Source organism: Falco peregrinus, chromosome 2 (assembly GCF_023634155.1).
Source record: "Falco peregrinus isolate bFalPer1 chromosome 2, bFalPer1.pri, whole genome shotgun sequence".
Taxonomy (NCBI): domain Eukaryota; kingdom Metazoa; phylum Chordata; class Aves; order Falconiformes; family Falconidae; genus Falco; species Falco peregrinus.
In genome coordinates this window covers 48,263,058-48,282,030 of record NC_073722.1, presented here as the reverse complement: position 1 = coordinate 48,282,030, position 18,973 = coordinate 48,263,058, and the positions used below count along the sequence as shown (strand labels likewise).

The 18,973-nt window shown below is 36.7% G+C and overlaps 1 protein-coding gene across 6 annotated transcripts in view; it reads right to left on the bottom strand.

Moving 5' to 3' along the window:
• Window positions 1-18,973, bottom strand: part of HTT (huntingtin) — an 87,661-nt gene that overhangs the window by 42,157 nt on the left and 26,531 nt on the right. For all 6 annotated transcript variants that reach the window (XM_005229813.4, XM_027790862.2, XM_055794560.1 and 3 more), the window contains 20 exons: window positions 18,344-18,502; window positions 18,149-18,246; window positions 16,467-16,606; window positions 15,567-15,630; window positions 15,099-15,199; window positions 13,491-13,637; window positions 12,306-12,426; window positions 12,030-12,106; window positions 8,778-8,929; window positions 8,156-8,358; window positions 7,181-7,307; window positions 6,379-6,506; window positions 5,588-5,698; window positions 4,941-5,018; window positions 4,051-4,274; window positions 3,395-3,473; window positions 3,100-3,261; window positions 2,104-2,159; window positions 1,185-1,333; window positions 478-614 (listed from right to left, as the gene is read on the bottom strand). In XM_005229813.4, coding sequence (XP_005229870.1) covers window positions 478-614; window positions 1,185-1,333; window positions 2,104-2,159; window positions 3,100-3,261; window positions 3,395-3,473; window positions 4,051-4,274; window positions 4,941-5,018; window positions 5,588-5,698; window positions 6,379-6,506; window positions 7,181-7,307; window positions 8,156-8,358; window positions 8,778-8,929; window positions 12,030-12,106; window positions 12,306-12,426; window positions 13,491-13,637; window positions 15,099-15,199; window positions 15,567-15,630; window positions 16,467-16,606; window positions 18,149-18,246; window positions 18,344-18,502 — 2,513 coding nt within the window. The remainder of the gene's footprint in view (window positions 1-477; window positions 615-1,184; window positions 1,334-2,103; window positions 2,160-3,099; window positions 3,262-3,394; window positions 3,474-4,050; window positions 4,275-4,940; window positions 5,019-5,587; window positions 5,699-6,378; window positions 6,507-7,180; window positions 7,308-8,155; window positions 8,359-8,777; window positions 8,930-12,029; window positions 12,107-12,305; window positions 12,427-13,490; window positions 13,638-15,098; window positions 15,200-15,566; window positions 15,631-16,466; window positions 16,607-18,148; window positions 18,247-18,343; window positions 18,503-18,973) is intronic.

The following is an 18,973-nucleotide window of genomic DNA, read 5'->3' as shown; positions in this document are numbered from 1 at the left end:
AATAATTTATGTTTTTACATGTTATTGAAGATTTTGCTGTTGTACAGCAATACCTAAATCACTTCAATGCAGCATGTATCCTACTTGTAATTCTGTCCTCTCTTCCACTTTTACCCCCACTCTTAAGTTTCTTGAATGCTAATTTATTACAACTCTTAACCTTCTGTTTATTCAACCTGCAAGACAACCAAGACCGTGATCTTAACTGGAGCTTTTCAGTGCTTTGTTACCTAGGCTTGACTATAAAATCCCACAGACATGTTATTTGACTTGAAATATTAAGTTTGTAGTGCAGAACCTTTCCCCTATCCCTAAAAAAATCCTTGCATACTCCTTCTATCAGGAAAGATCACACAGGTTCAGGCTATTAATGTTTTGTATAGAAAATCATTAATACTGCCTGATACATTTTTAGCAGTCAAAGCAATGTTACCCTTTTATAGGCCACATCAGGGACACTCTTCCCTCCTCTCTTACCTGATGGTACTGAATAAGTCTCAGCAGCATTGACACTACCACCTCTTTCTGTGTTTCCAACTCTTTCCCAGCATCAGCTTTATTTGTTCCCCTTAACACAAACAGATCATGAACGATGGGTTGCAGAGCTGGTATTGCTGAAACAAGATATTTTTTTTTGTTTTAATACGGGTCAAGTCACTCTTGAACAGTTTTTTCTTGTTCTAACAGTTCAGCTACTAAAAGTAAACTGTACTTTAATTTATTGAAGGTTTTACCCATCCCTAAAAAAACAAACCCAAACACAAAACACAAACTTATAATGCATAATGATGTCTACCTTTTTACTTCTACTAGAAAATGTATATTATGCACACGTTTGCCCATTGTCAGAGCTAAAACAGGTATTTTTATAAGGTATTTCTCAGCAGAATCAATGGCAAGTATGAGAGGTGCTTCTACTTAAAGGCTGAAGGTAGAGGGAAAGGGAAGGGGACTAAAAATTAAAATCAAAACCTTTACAAGTACTGATATGTTGTGAACTTACTACCCAATAAAGTTTCAAATAAAAGCTTTTTTGCTATTACATACAACACAAAATATGGGGTAGCAGTGTTAGTAGGGTACAATAAACTTCCTGAAAGGAATACTTTTTTTTATTTAAAACTATTAAATGTTTTTATTGCTGAACTAATATTAGTGTTAGTACATTTATTATTTTTAATTACCATGTGTAACAGCTTTCCTTTCACTGGCCATGATACCATCACACAGCTGAATGATCTTAGGAATTCCAATTATCTGTTTGGAATGATACCGCTCATAAGATAGCAACACCAGGAAAAAAAAGATATTAGGAATAATTGCTTCAGACTCCCTGAAAACAAAAAACGAAGTGTCAAGTTTGAATTGTACAACTTTGCTCAGTAAAAATCAATCTTCTCCCAATGAGATTTTTTTCTTTAAGTTACTCTGCTTTCATACAGTATTTCTAAAATTTCTGTGCCCTGTCCTTTAATATGGGTTTTTTCCCCCAAGGGATTTCTTTCAGACTTTGACCATTATACAGTTACTAATATTAGTAACATACATCTAATGCACAACACACATTGGAGTATTTCTGTAGGAGACCCACAAAGCAAAAAACCCACTTATCTCTTTATACAAACTCAAGTGGGAGAAAACACAGAAATAGCTGACAAAAATTCCACTGCATTGCTTATGATCAATCAGGTACTATACAAAATGTACCAGGTGATCAGAACACACACAGGTTCACAGTGAATCCACAATTGGAAGTAGCAGCTCTCCCTTCAGCAAGTGAGTCCTAGCAATGAAGTGCTGATTCCTGAAAGCATTGCTTGGTGGGTGGGGGTGTGTGCCTCCAAAGGAATGGTTTTACAACATACCAACAACGTAACTTGGGATTTTTTTTTTCCCATGCTACTTCCTAACTTCTTCAGCCATATGGAACCTAAATCATCTGAAAGGGCTACCACTGGAGCCAGAGAATAAACATGCACATTGCTCAGAAGGTAACTCTCTTTCTTGTAAGGCAGAAATACCCAGCAAAACTAATCACTACACGCCTCAGAGTAAGACAGTTGTAAACCCGCACTATTCAAAGGATCTTTGCTTGTTTCATACCTGAACTGTCCTACTTCAATGTATTCAAACTGCTTTAGCACAAATCCAATAAACACCTAGAGAGAATAAAGTGTACAACAGACACAGAGACATTAATTCCCATTTGAAACTGTTTTGATAGATTTATAAAAGTTTGTTTTGGAAGGAGAGAAAGGGAAGACAGGCACTGAAAATCATTTATACTTCTAGTTCATTCTAGTATGTAATGAAGCGTTCCCTCTAAGTTACAAACAATGCTGGGAATCTTGTTGACATTAGAGCTTAATCCAGTTTGCATGAACGTATGCAACATTTTACCTACAGCCTATATATTTTAAAGTATAACTTCCTCACTCACGTAACACACAATATTTGAGGCATTACAGTTAAGAATCAACCAAAAATCTAGCACTAAACCAAAATAAAATCCAAAGTATTCATGCGTTGAAAAGATTTATCTGCGTAACTTACAAGAAAGTTACGTATTGCAACTCATACTAGTTTATAAACCCAAAAATACTGTAAGAAATAAAACACATAGAATTTATTTTATGTTACAAATTTACCGCTTATATGGACAACCACACAGACTACTGTATGTGCTTCAGGCTTCCCCCCATCATTGAAATAAAAAAAATAGTTCTCAACCATGATGCTCACTATCAGTCATATGGAAGTCCATACTCCCAGTGGAGAAAGAAGGTATTTGTATTTGTAAATGAAGTTTTATTTAACACCAGTGACTGTATTTTCCACATCATCTTACACTTAAAGACAATCTTTAACAATGAACAGTTCTTAAATTACTGTCTAAGCTCTGCAACAACTATTTATATGCAACAGAAAACCAGAAATCTGAAGCTCTTTGTGGTTGGGAATTGAGTCCTACCTTCCTTTAAGTCTTTGTTTTCACCTATAATACAATGAATTGATTGTTGCAAATATTTTTGCTGTAAATACTAAGCCTGTTGGTGAGATCCCTGTATTACACATCTGCAAAAATGGCGAGGTACCAACCTGATCGGAATCCAGAAGACAGTAGTTAACTCGTAGCTGGACCAGTTGAGCAAGCAGGTCTAGAACTTGTCTCTGCAGCTGTACTGATGTTGTTGTAGTATATTGTTTCAATGCTTTTATGACAAGGGGTTCAAATAAACGAATGTGACTGTGAATAGCATTCTGGAATAGAGAGATTTTAAAATAATCTAACATCTGAACAGATCTCTGATTCAAAACCAAATTATGTTTTAAAAGGAGAAAAATGTTTTAAATGTAAGGTACAGCTCTTTTGGTAGTACGTAGATACAAGTACCTTATCAGCACGATGTTTTGCTGCACTGGTAATGCTAGTTTTCAGCTGTGTAGAAACTTTTTGCAGCACATCAAACCACCTGTCATAAAAAAAACCAATAAATCCACATACATTAAAAAAAAATGGAGGCACAAACACACTCGTTAGACACATTTTTATGAATGCAGCTTTTCTTTATCTACTTGACTGCTTCAAGAATCTTAAGAAAACAAAAGCAACAGAGACAACCTACAGTACACTATGATCAGATCACACAGATTTGTGAACAACAAGCGTCTAGTAGAGAAAGAATTTCTCGTCTTTGCTTAGTCATCCTTCTGCCTTTCCTTTAAGGCTACTATTTGCTATAATTATCCAATTAATGAAATAGTTTTGAATACAAGCATTTAAAACTATTATGCTTTTAAAAAACAAGTGATATCCATTTTAATGATTTAGCTTTGATTTGAAAAACATATTAGTGATAATTAATATAGTGTTGCATTCAGGATCTCACTACCAACACAAGTTACTTTGCATAAATCTACAAGAAATAAATAATACACAACACTGTAATTTCAAGTTACTTAGCTCTCCCATGATACTTGCATTTATGAAAAACAATAAAAAGAGATTCTAATTCAAGTTAAGATTATATCTTAAGGGAAGAAAGTTACCCTGAAGCATCGTGTTCCTGCTCAGCCTGAACCATGTTCCTTAGACTAGCATCAGCAAGTGCCTGCGTAAAATGCGTGTATGGTGCCATGAAGCAATAATGATAGAGACCAGGTCTCAAATTGGAAGAACCTAAGCGTTGAGCTTTGCCTTGAGCTTTGTTGGGGTTTGAAGACAAGCCATCGTACTGAGAAGCCAGATTTGTCCCAAACAATGTTTTCAGTAACTACAGAAGAAAATTGGAAGGAAAAAAAAAATTAACACTTCAGGGGAAAAAAAAAAAAAAACAACCAAAAAACCCCAACTTGACAACTCATCCTCCCAAAGGACCTCAGAGGAAAGGTCAAAGTGCAAACTGTGGATCATGTAGTCAAATACAAGATGACAGAAAGAAGCTGGAAAAAGACAGAATCCATACCTCACTCAAAAAGATATGATTGTTTTTGCAACTGAAGCTATTTCCATTTGACAACTCAAAATAATCTACTAAAGCATGCCTCTCCCACCAAAATTAAGTTCTGACGACTTGAACCCAAATGTTTAACTGGAAGCCTGCAAGAAATCCATCACCAAGGCAGTTCTTTGCTTTCCAGGTTTTGATGTAGTTAACTGCCTACAAACCCATTTGAGAAGGTAGGAAACAAACTTTTCTGAGCATTAGCTAAAATAGTTCTTTGAATTGGAAGCAGTTCAAGAAGAAATTATATGATTTACATGGTATCAGGGTTCACTACAAGCAATGAAAATTAAACATGCTCTGTTTGCTCCACATGGGCACTACAGTTTCCTCACACCACTTCACTTAAAAGAATGGCCAGTCTTAGTATCCAATTGATAACCACAGGATACCAGAATTAACCTTCCAGTAACACAAAAAAAATTACCTCCTTACCTGCTGCACACAAACTGTTGCCATTGTTGGTTCTCTGTTGAAACATGATTTTAGGTATCCCAAAATTTCTTCTACACACTAGAACAGTAAAAACACCGGTCCACTCAATTGAAATTTACTTCATTATATAAAGCATTACTATGAAAACTGGACAAAAGCACATTTTCTTTTTTACTAAGTAAAGCTACATTAATTTAAGGGAAATGGTAGAAGTACGTAAAGAAATAAAAATGCAAGATTTGTCTCCTAGTCTTAAAATACCACAATACCCAACACACAGTTCAGGAGAAAAAAATACCAAGACAGAGAGGAAGGAGAGCAGTATGCCTTCTGACATTTGGTATATTTAACATGAGTATTAAAACATATTACTATAGTAAGACTGAATGACTGCAGGCAAGTCATTCTGCTGGAAAGACTCTACATGAAATTTAAACAGTAAAAAGAGTTACTCCAGTTTTCAACGGAAGCAATTTAACTTAGAAAATCTGCTTTAGCACTTTACCCAACATTGTAGCAGCACACTTCCAGGACTACTGTCTCCCTCAACAGTACCAATTTTAAAATCAGTATGTGTTTTTTTCCCCAGTAACAACCACAGATATGGACAACTTAACTATAAAAGAAAACACACACAAATCTTATACCTTTCCAATGTCTTGAAGAGTAGCAAGTTCCAAGACTTGAGACAGAACATCTAAGGCAGACCGTAAGAAACATCCGAACTTTTCATTACTGTTCTGGAGATCCAAAGTAACCTGGTCCAAAAAAGTAAACACTTTTTTTAACAATTACTTGACAAGGAAATAAAAATTACAGAAAAGCATGGATATTGACACAAGATGATTTTTTTCCTAAAACTTCAGCATAGTTCAAACACCACCACTAACAGCTTAGACTCTCTCTTGAATTTCATGAATTGCTGGAAAGGCAGGACTTCATTCTGAGTAAGCTTGAGGAATTTAAAACATCCAGGAAGGCCCAGAATGTTGGCAAGTAATGGAGTAAGGGATAATGTATTTCTCAGAAACATAGTAGGCATAATAAGAATACACCTCCTGAAGTGTACAAATCAGATCACCAAGCCCCCAGGGAACGATTCTTCTATTACCTGAACTAATGAGGAAAAAGATTACCCATCCTGGAATAAACCAGAGAGAGAACAAACACTGGGATACATTCAGCACTGCCAAACCAGCAGAGTGTCACTTGGTACCAGAATTAGTGACAGCAGAGAAACAAGTAATAGAGTGACAATGCTTGTCAGGGGGTTATTTTGGCTTTTATTGGTGGTGGTTGTGATTTTTCTGAATTTTTTTTGTCGATGTACTGTTTACACAGGCAAACAAGTGAGTCTCAATACAAGCAGAGCCATGTTGAAAAAGAAACACTAAGTGACTGCCCAACCACATTTCAATCAAACAATATTATGCAGTACCTTATAATTAGCATGGGTTGCTTTCAAGACATCATATAACTTCAGATAGGATGGAAGATGATAAAAGCTTCCTACTGAAGATGATTTACTTGTTGGAACAGGCCCAGTAGCATCAGTTTGCCTAGTAGCTTAAAAATATAGCATGGATTAGCACATCATACTTCTAGGGTGCTCATGACATGTATACTCCACATAATTTACTGTATCTGAATTATTAGCATGAATATTTTTAAACTACAAACACACATGCCATACAACTAGAAAATGAACTAGCATTCCAAGAAACTAGCCCTCTAAAAAAAAGAAACCCAGAGGGCTTGCTATTGAAGTGCAAGCACAATTTACAGCACAAAAATAATACCCATTTCCTTCATTCATCACTAAGAAAAAAAAAGTTTTCAAGACTTAGAATCTTGTTTTCAAGAGCAATGTAAACTACTCCTGCCAAAAGTTGCAAAGCAGCTTTCAAACTTCTTTTAAGTGAAATACATGCAGAAATTGCTTCTTTATTTTAGTCAACAGCAGAGTAGATTCAGAAAAACAGTGAGGAAAAGGATTCAGCATTACCTTGCTTTTGAAAAGTAGTCACTTTTCATAAAAAATAAAACAGTATAGAAGCCCACACCCACAGCTGCCTTTCCTGCAATGCAGTAGTGAAACACACTTCTGACAGCCGGTCTGCCAGACTTTTGAACTAAAACTTCAGAAAACAAGTTATTCAGTTTTATTTCTTCTCTCTGTGCCATAACCATACTTACGAGGGGATGGTCAGTGGGAGGGTTAACTGGGTAAGCCTGCCTACCTGGACTCGTTTCACCACCCTTTTTAGGGCTCATTGGCACAGATGCCTGTTCAACAGACTCCCTCTCTTTCCCCTTCCTCCGAATTGGACTAAGAGAAGGCGGGTTTGTGAGAGAAGGTAACGCTGCCTAGAATTAAAAGAAGCTTTATTAATGTTGTATGCATAAGTAGCTTTCCTTCTACACAAATACAAGCATGTTCCTCTTTTGTTTAAACTCCCCTTTATTTAACTGTCAGTTAAATTAAAATGTTTCAGCTCTCAGGTTCAGGACGTGTCCTGGGTGAAAAGGAAGTGTAATATATTCCCTGCTTGCATTCTCAACTTCAGCATAAGCCAGTGAAATGGAATTAAGGCTCAATGACTAAAGTTTCTTTTGATTCCAATCAAAGGAGTGTCAAAAAACATTCTCAGGTTTTTTAAAATACGAAGAAATTACTCATCCTAGCAACACTGCTTTAGTAATTAAATCAGTCTCAAAACACAGATGCCTCAAAAAAGCCCGAAAACAAAACTCCAAACCTGAAAGTACCTCATATAAGCTATTTCACAAGTCAAAATATTTTGCAGCATATTCAAAAGATAGAATTATTTTTAGCCCCAAAAGGAGCTCAGTGCGTAACAGCCAGCCAACCAACCAACCCAAAAGTCAACAGATGTTTCCCAGAGTATGCAATCCAATACTCAATTTACTATACACACTCCTCACTGAATTAATGTTTCAAGTGAAGTCACCAGGAATAAAAGGTTCAAAATTTAAAGTTTTATTACAAACACTGCAGAACTAAAGAAAAACGTGCTGTGTGGAAGAACAATATGCATGTTCTTCTCATGCTACTTGCTTTCCTACCCATAGTGGAGTCATATTATCGAGGTATTCGATAGCTACCTGTATGCACTCTAAAATGCAAAGCCTTGAAGAGGTCTGCATCACAACAGTATTTAAGTCACAGTTAAACAGTTATTTTTAATACATACCTTTACCGCTGGGCCAGGCGCAACATCATCCATTACATGTGCACAAATATTAATGACCTTCAGCAGATGAGAAAAGAGCTGTTCCACTAAAGTGACAAGAGTTCGATCTGCCAGAGCCGGCCAGGGTTCCTCCTGCTTCGTAGCACCTTGGTTTGAATCTTCTTCAGCACTCCAGGGATTCTTTAAGCACCTGGGAGCACTTGCTGCATTAGGAAGTACATTATTTAAAGAAAAAGAAAGAAAAAAACTTGGAACCAAGTATCAGAAAATTTGAGAGGCATATATGGTTATCATCTCTATATGAACAGAAATTTATATGCAAAAAGAGAGTCTATATTTTAATAACCAGCAGTAGGGCCATAGTTTTAAACACTAATAAAATGCTAGTTCTTTGCACCCTGCCTGTACTAAGCATACTGCACATTCCCTTTAACAACTAGAGGAAATGTGCAACTTGGAGGCACATTTTTCAGACCTCCTGGGTGCTAGAAGCTCCTTCTTTACTTCTTCTGGTCAATCTTGCAAGTATTTTGTTGTATGCAATCAGAACAGGGTGATACAGGCTTTCTGGTGCTAATGGTAGAAATATCAGGACAATCCTACTTTTCTTGTTTTGCCTTACCTGCAAGCAAGTTTCCAGTCAAAATCAAAGCATCCTGATGTGCAGAGAGGTCCAGTGGAAACCATGCTGATGAAAGGAGAGACAGCACCATGCCAGCCATTCCTATGGTGCAGCCCTTCTGAGCTTCATCTGAAGGACTTGGCTGGGAAACACTGGAAGTTTAATTTTGGAATGTCATGACTTTTTTTCCCCTCTTTTGGCAAGTTTAAAGTCTTAAAAAAAGCTAACAGTCAAGTAGGCTGCTAATCTAAAAAAAAAAGAAAATCAGTACTACAGAAATACACATTTAATACTGAAGTAGAACTTAAAAAAACCCAAATTTGCAGCAGAGACCTGACAATACTGTGTCTTCATGAAGAGCCATTACTTTTTCTTTTAATAGCAAATATGAAAGCTGCTAGTGACATCTACTGATAAACTGAAAAATTCTGTATTTAATTGATAATCAGTATGGTCCTGAACTATCTCCAGTTAAGTCTTGTGCATATGTAAAGTAGGGATGGGAGACATAAGATGCATTGTAACAAGATACTGTTTTAAACTGACAAGAGTTTAAACAAACAACTGTAATCCACAAAACCATATAGATTTATGGGTGGACTCTATTCAAGATTGTAATTTAGTGCTGCATTCCACTCTTTACAGTAATTTTAAATCACATTTTCCCACACAACTTCAAAAAGAGCAGGCAGAGATCACCAAAAGATGTTTGTCAGAACACTATGTGAATCACACACGTAATTTCAAAGCTGTAAGATCTGCACAATACTAACAACTTTGAGGAAAAAGACTTTATACAACCTCCGAGTAGAAGGATTCTTTCAGGATATTCTTTAAATTAAAAAAATAGCCTTCTAATGTAGTCATTCTGGTCTAACACAACTAGAGCAATTTCAGAAAATGAAATTTACACCAAGTATAGCTATTATTTTGACAAAGCTACACAGGTAATTACAGCTCCTTTTTTTTTTTTTTTAAAAAAAAAAAAAGGTATTTTCATATGCAAGTCCTGTTTACTTTACATACAGTTAATCCATGTTGAGTTGTACAGAGTCAGAATGTTCCAATAGCTTTTTAATCGTAAGAATGGTAATACTTAACACAGAAAAGAATTCTGGCAAAATTCTCATGTTATTATATTCTTATTACCCAAAATGACAGATGTTCATATTGCACACACACAAAAAAATTACAGTACAAATTAGTATGAACACAGGCCAAAAATTTATAAAGAAGGAATTAGAGGAAAGGGCAAATGCTATGTTATTGCATCACTGATGAGACGAATATTAGATGCACCTTAAAACCAGCATTTTTTTTAAGCTGGATAGAGCAGAGAACACATCTTTGCAATTCTGCATTGATTTTATTTTTCAGCTAAGTACTGCTCATATCCTAACCTACTTTGTTAAAACCAGACGTATAGCTCAAAAGACATCTTTCAGAATGCATATGCAGAGCATGACACACTTATAGCCAGCAAGGGAAGAAACGGCGTGCCGATAAAAAAACCCCAACAAAACAGCTGGGGGAGGGCTATTTCCTCTGTTGTTGGGTTTCTGGATTTTGTTTTGTTTTTTAAACATGATAAAATCTTGCAAAAGGTTTTCAGGATACCTGAAGAGTAAACTAAGATTAGAGACACAACAACAGATGACAGAAGGCCTTGGGGGGAGTGCAGATCTGCTTGAGGGCAGGAGGCTCTGCAGAGGGCTCTGGACAGGCTGGACTGACAGGCCAAGGTCAACTGTATGAAGTTCAACAAGGCTCAGTGCTGGGTTCTGCACTGGGGTCACACCAGCCCCACACAGCGCTACAGGCTGGGGGCAGAGTGGCTGGAAAGTTGCCTGGTGGAAAGGGACCTGGTGGTGCTGGTCAACAGCCAGCTGAACATGAGCCAGCAGCGTGCCCAGGTGGCCAAGAAGGCCGACAGCGTCCTGGCTTGTGTCAGAAACTGTGTGTCCAGCAGGACCAGGGCAGTGACCGTCCACCTGCACTGGGCACTGGTGAGGCCGCACTTGGAATCCTGGGCTCAGTTTTGGGCCCCTCATTACAACAAAGACATCGACATGCTGGAGCATGTCCAGAGATGGGCAACACAGCTGGTGAAAGTTTAGATAAAGAACAAGTCCTGTGAGGAGCAGCTGAGGGAACTGGGGTTGTTTAGCCTGGAGAGGAGAAGGCTCAGGGGGGACCTTATCCCTCTCTACAGCTACCTGAAAGGAGGTTGTAGGCAGGTGGGTATTGGTCTCTTGTCCCAGATAACAAGCAACAGGACAAGAGGAAATGGCCTCCAGCTGCAGCAGGGGAGGTTTAGATTGGATATTAGGAAACATTTCTTCACTCAAAGGGTTATCAAGCAACAGGCTGCCCAGGGAAGTGGTTAAGTTACCATCCCCAGAAGCATTCAAAAAACACACAGATGTGGTGCTTGGGGACATGGTTTAGTGCTGAACTTGGCAGTCCTTGGTTAACAGTCAGACTTGATGATCTTAAGGGTCTTTTCCATACTAAATTATTCTATGATAGCAATGAAGAAAATAAACACAAATTATGTTAAATCTATTTAAAAACAGCTCCACACACACACATCGTCAATAGCTAGTCTAACAGCTCATGTGGCAGAGCCCACCGTTAATCAGAGGCAAGATCAAAGCTTTGGAGTTGCCAACTACACATCTACATTCTGAAGAAACTTTTCAGAACTAGGTACTTTGTGGCTATCAAATATACCTACATAACACTTAAGTATTATAGGTATCATTTGCTGTTCCCATTCAGTGTGCCAAATGAGAATAATTTAAATGCATCTGACACTTCTACGGTTATAAAATCAATTATGACCCAGCTTCCTTTACCTACTGTTTTTCAACAGAAACATGAGATCAAAGTGAAAATGACAATTTTCTGATTTGTACAAGACACAATGTCCTGAAGATTAACATTCCTCCAAAAGCATGGAAAATTTTCTCCTATTACTCATTTTGATAGATGCTAACCATATGTGTTCTTCTATTACAGCAGCTGCAGCCAATCCCGGTGATACACACTGTGGCTCCAGAGATCGCAAAAAGCTGACCCTTGATATCACAACAGCCTGATATTACACTCTTCTGTATGAAGTTCTTAAATAACTGCTAAGGTAAGCTTAACAGCGTATCTCCAAACCAGGACTTCCAAGACCTAAGTAAGGGTACTTCCATCTTACAAACATGACTTTTAGAAGCTTGAGTAACAGACAAGGGAACATACCCACAATGCCATCCCACGCTCCAGGTGCAGACTGGAAATGTTGTGGAGAGAAGACACAAAGCTTCACAGCAGCCAAACTGAAAAGATAACACCAAGAACTGAATCAGTTTCATCACTGAAAGATAAAGCTAAGTATCTTAAGAGTGAGAAGTAAATATATTACTATTGCCATTGCAACAGTATCAAAGCTGCAGATGCAAACATAGCCAGGAAAGAATTAAAAGTAAAGCAAGCAAGCGAAGAGAGTCAGCCACTATAGAAACTAAGAAAACTCACCGTAAGTGCTCTTGTAGTGGATATTGTCAAGGCATGGGAAATTGCTGCAACAACCCTTGAGAGATTGTTTTCCATAGTGACATCTGTTGGACTTTGCAGCATACTGTAACCTCTGTATGTTCTGAAATGGAAATATTTATACCACTAAAACATGTACTTAAAAAACAAACACCCCAATCAAAAATAATCACGGCTTCAATTACTATTACATATTTTATAGACCACAAAATACAAAACCTGAGAACACTCTCAATACCACCTTATTATATTTCTGCTTCTGTACTAGCAAATGCAATTTAGGTTATAAATCAAACCTCCTTGTTAGCAAGCAGAAACTGTAGTCCAACTCTCAATATCTAAACTAGGTGCTCTAGAAATCACCACCAATTTAACATTAGTATATGCTTTTGCTCAAATCCATCTTACATTTTTGCATGTTCACAAACTCTGTATTACTGCTGTAGAAAAACAGCTATTTGGTATCTGAAATAACAGTGTCCGCAAAATACTGTTGTTTCCATACTACAGTATATAAATCTGAGTGACACAATTAAGATCATGTATGGAAAAATATATCATTAAAGACTTGTATGACTTTTGCATGACAAATTGATAGAAGCAAAGAGCGCCCATAAATATATACAACTCATACGGTCTTTATGACTAGGTATCTAAACAGTAGAGTTTAGGAAAGCATACTTGGCACCAAAAATACAGCAACAAAGTCACACTATCAAAATTAGAATTTATTTTTAAATTATTGAGGCAGTACAGACTTCTGCAACCACAACCATTAAAGAGGAATGAAGAGTTTTAAGTCCGGATCAACATACCTGAATAACAATAATGTATACATACAATTAACTTGCAAAGCTGCACTTGTGTAATTTAATTGACAAAAAGGATGACCTTAGGATAAAAAGAAGATAAGTTGATCACAGAACAATGATTCCCTATGATCAACATGGGAACACATCACTAAAAACTCAGACACCAGTTTATTCTTTAAACACCAGCCTGTTTCTGTGACCCTAGAACTACCACAGATGCTCCTACAGACTGAGGAAGAATTCACAAGCACATGAATTTGTTTATCATCTGCAGGATTTAACTATGATTCTAGTCATTACAAACTGAAATTTGGGTCCATGTTCCTTTTAAAGCAAGACAAGACACATAACATACCTGGTGATAGTGCTCACCGCAAAGTGAGATGGAGGCTGTGTTTCATGCATTAGTAGTTTCAGGTAGACACTGCTTTGGTCTCTTGCTACTGCCACAACTGGATCAGCTTGTCCTTGATCACAGTTATAAAACAGCTTTGGAACAAGCCTTAACAATAATTGTCAAAAAAGAAAAGTATTATTCAGAAAGTATTTATTATACAATTTAAAGTAAATTTAAAATACATTTAATATACAGTTCAGAAAGCTGCATACGCTAATTACGCATACCAAGTTGTGAATTAAAGCTGTTACTAAAACTCATGTTGTTAAGCTGAATTCATCCTTATAGAACTACTCTTCATTATAATCAAAGAGCTCAAATCAGGACAAAGGAACTGCTCTGGACATGGTAGTTAAAGCCAAACAAAGATATCTCTTATAAAGATTCCTACCTGGATACACTATAACAATCACTTCACTACAGTACTTATCTCTCAGCATTGCCCTACCTCCCCAGATATTTTTGCCATGGAGATCTGTGTCCACTGAAAACTAATTTCTACCCAAAACCCCCAATTTTTCACCATCTAATTTCTATGCAGCACAACTTAAAACATACAATAGGATCCAGTCTTCATGAGCAACATTTTCAACTTAAACAACAGTGAAAAACTATATAGTACCCGTTTTTTGTAATTTCACTGACAGTACTTCAAGGAACACCCATACTGGATATTTCAAGGGGCTTCTGCAAGCTTGTAGCAGCTTTCTTGGGCAGTGAAGCATTTTCCAACCTTAACAACCTTAACACTTACCATTCAGGTAACAAAATAACTCCATTTCAAAATCAAGTCCCTGAATAAAAGTAACAAATTCTCACTATGATGCAACCGTAAATTTTTCTGCTGAGCTGTTTCTGCAATACAAAAACTTTTAAGCGGCAGAATTTTTAGAATTTTATTGTCCTTTGTTTGTTATTAGGAATGGACAGTAATGAACAGTCTGAAGAAACTAAGAAACAGACTCTTCTGACTGTAAAATATTCCAGGAATTCTGTATTACATGGATCCAACTTTTTAAAATATAAAACTTAAGTCCTTGAATTCTAACAAACAAACTACCAGTAATCCTTACTGTTTGGTGCGTTTATCTGGACAGTAACTACAATAGGTTACAGCAAACAGCTGCTTTTTAAACAAGATTAGCTACTTTACTATAATCAGTGAGCATGCAAGTTTTAAGATGCACTACTCCTAACCATTTGGAATCTACAACGTTTGTGAGTTAGGACAACTTCTTAGAACCATAACATTTTAAGTCCTCCAACTGCTGTCAGGATACCGAACAAATCACTTCAGCATGCGGGAAAACATAACTTCTGAAGCTGAAAGTGATCCTTGGAATGCAATGCAGTTAAATTTATTGTTACGCTACTAAAAAACAAAGCACAATTGCCTGATGATTAAAAATTATGCATGTTCCACGTACTATAAAGCTGCATTTGTCTCCCATTTACACAAAAATATAGAAAAAGCACTAAGGAATTGTTTTAGTTATAGGTACACGGTAACATGCAAGTATCTTTCTACACCATTTTTAAATAAAGAAAAGCAACCCCCATATATACCTCATTAATGAAGCTGCAGCTACATGTCTCACTCTTGGATCTTCATCTCCAAGCAGACATATTACAACATTATTAAGTACTCTCTCCTGAAGTTTTAGTAGCTATAAAGTAAGTTAGCATAGTAAAGTTCATTGAACATTTGACCAGATTGTTAAAAGATAGTTAACAAGTGAGATTCTGTCACAGAAGTCTGTAAGACCATCTTTACCTTTAAATACGTAAGTGCCAACATTTTTTAAAGTTTTAAAAAAACCAAAACACAACCACCACCCCCCAGAGAACACCAAGATACTGGAATCTTAGTAGTAAAGTATCTTTCCAGTCATAATAAATCTCGAACATGACCCTATTTATACAAAACATACTTAAAACAACTATCAGTGTTGACAGAATTTAAACACAAAGTGCTGAAATTGCACTGGTACCTTAATCCAGAAACACAATATACAGATTGAATAATTTACTTACACCAGTATAATGATGAACACCTCTGTGCAAGCTCTCAGTTTTTCCTTCCAAGAAGCTGACTAGCCTATGGTAAAATAGAATTTAGAGTACATTAGTTAACATTAAATGTTATTTCTCATCCCTTCAGTTCTCTGAAGGTTCTTTTTGTTTATTTTTTAAGCACACCCCTGCAGAGAAAATGTAAGTAGTACGCACTTTTTGTTACCTTTAGAAAAGGTATGCTATTTGCTAAACTACTATCTGGCTAGTGTAACTGAAGAACTACTTTTCTTTAGTTAAAAAACATGATTTACAGATAGTGACTGCAATTTTTTTTCCCCATGCAAAGAAGAAAAATCAGACTGTTTTGAAAAGATGGTAATACACTCCAAATATCACTATTCAGAAAGAGTCCAATTTTGTATGACTAAGGATAACCTGAAAAATTTTCATAGAAACATTTTTTGTCTTTCACCTTGGAAGAACCTGTAGAGAATGAGGTAATGCAAGAAAAGTAAGTAAAGTCATATTCATTTCAATGTAAGAGAAACAGAGCAACAGAAGACAACTGACAGTAATGGAGAACAAGGGATTTTTCTTTACGAACACACAAAATGACATGAAATCCAAGTTAGTTTCACAGATTATATGGTCTGTCTCTGACCACAGATTTACAGAAGACCCGTAAAACAGACCACTGAACCAGAAACTCCTATACAGTGTTACTATGATTGGGCTTGGTGACAAAGTCCACAGTAACTTGACAAAGGAATGTATACATTCCTTACAGGAATGATTGGTCTGAATTTCTTTTACGAAACTTGTTAACGTTTCAGAAGGAATTGCTCCGTTATGGTTCCAGTTTCCCATACACAGCATCTTTGCACTGCAGCTGCAACACCCACGGAAAACCACACTTACCGAAAATCTACCTCTGCAAGTGTTTCCAGAAGTTCTGTCCTTACTAGCCAATATGAGCTATTCTTCAGCGTAAGGAGGTCAACAATTAATTGTAAACCTAGTTCACTGTAACTGCTACTACATAAGCTCATGATGCAATGCTGAGGAGAAAAAAAAACAACCAACACTTTCAGTTATATTACAGAAGAGGTTCTCTGAATAAAATTTTATTCAGTGATCATGAAAATCTTTTTTATTTAGACTACTGAAACAGATTATCGCTTAAGAGCTAACAGAAAACACCACAGCTAGGTACTTCGCAAAGCTAGGACACTAACTCCATATGAACTACTTAAACCTACTGCTGAATTTAAACTCTGGAGAGGAACACATGCCTCAAAGACCAAAGGACAAACCTCCAAACAGTAAGGTCTAAAACTCCCAGGGCCTGGAACACCACAAGCACTATATTCTTATCTGTTCAGAAACAGACTCTCCAAATTTCCACAGGGTATCCTACCCTAATTACCAGGGTAGACACCTGGTTCTGACTTCCAGAGTTTTTCATCAAGTCATACTTCCTCATTTTAATGACTGTTCAACTATACGCACAACGTGTAATCATTGGAAAAAGTTACAGAAGTCCATGATTCTGTGTCTTATTTAACTACATGACAATGTATGGGGATTAACAGCCAAAAATGCTTTAGAACATTTCTGCCAAAAGGTATGAAGTCAGGCTACATTATATACTGAGAGAAAGAAAAAGTCAAAATTGATGAGTATAAGTTGCCTGAACTGAACTTCTAGTGAAGTTTTCTAAAAAGCCACAATCATAAATGTAATCACACATGAAACCACTATATACAAACAATAATATGACTGAACAGAAGGTTAAAAAGCTAGCACCATTTAGTTAACTGGATTTCCTTCCCTCAGCTGCACCACAGACCCTGTCCTCTTAGCACATGAAATCACACTTTCCATACATCACCCATCTGCCTTTTACCAAAAGCTATGCTTTGCCTCACTGACCTGCAAGTCGTAACACAGCCATCTACCCTGTGCCTTTCCCTGATGACTTAATTTCCCTTTGCAACTTGTCCTTGCTGTTCTACTTTTTTGGAAGATCCCTCAAGGAAAAGCTCACTCCTTTACACACTCCACAGATTTTATTACAGACCTAAAATCCACACGCTCCAAGTTCCACTCAATTCAGCTATCATATCTATTTTAACAATCGCCTGATGGATCTTTTACCCAATTTGAAACACTTCCTTTCCTGAAACTTTCCTCACTTTTAATTATCACTATTTTACTTGTCATTTCTCACATTTATTTTTTGCTCTCCGAAAGGCTACAACCAGGTGTTACATGTTCACACTTCCCTGTTGAGGCCAGATAACTTTTCTATCCAACACATCATCCTACTGTTGGTTAATATTACAGCTTATACCAGTACATTTATGGCTAGAAATATCATGAATAGATTATACTGCTACATGATCTCACCAAAATAATTATTTTCCAGCTGTTTGTTCCTCCATTTCTGTGCCTGAATCCATGTTTTCTACAACAAAGTTCTTGGAGGAAGAAGCCATTTTTTTCTCCATGTTTCTACACCTAAGCGTAGCAGGATCCTAGTCAACAAATAACACCCCTGTAATCTGTGGTGATGCAAATAAATTACTACTTCTGCTTACCCTCACAGCTGTACAAGCCAGTTTACATGTAACAGAAGACTCATCTTTCAGTGTTTTCTGTAACAGAGGTATGCAGTCTACCAAGGAAAAGAGATTTCCTAACAAAAAAAGAATTCAGAACAATGAAACAAAAATTTTGGTTACATTAGACAATAAAAAAAATAAAAAAAAGACTCCCTTAAAACCAATTGTTACCTGTTGAGTTTCTGACATTTGTTAGCCATTTTTCCACATCAAAACGGGATTTAATTAGAATGGAGTTCACAATTGTTCCACACAGAATGGCAGTAGCTCCTCTGATCTGGGGATCTCCATGGTCAATGTAGTTCAGAATATCTGATACATACTGCTCCTCTAAGAAAATAAGTTACAACTACTTTATTTTAAAAATACTAGTCTTAGACTTAAGTGATCTCTCAATGTTTCATGGAGGTATCAATTATTGCACAATCAATGCCAGCATATTCATAATACACCTGCCTTAGTTTCACCTTTCAGAGAGCCCTTGCATGTAATCTACAGGCCATTCACACCATTCAGATCAATTATCACATATAAAAACACTTTGATTTATTTCAGTTGTACACAAAATACTCTGGGGAAATGTAAAAAGAGTTTTGGTCAGCACTCCACCTTTGCCACTACCAGTATCAAACCAGCTGAATATTCCAGGTCCCAGCTAATTGTATTGTAGCATTCATAAAAGTGAACCTAATGGCTTAGAAACCACCTGTAAAATGGCCTGAAACAAATTACAATAAACCATTTGTCAGAATGATTTATTGTACGAAGCTGTACAAGCTTCTTTTTTGTTTATGGTTTACT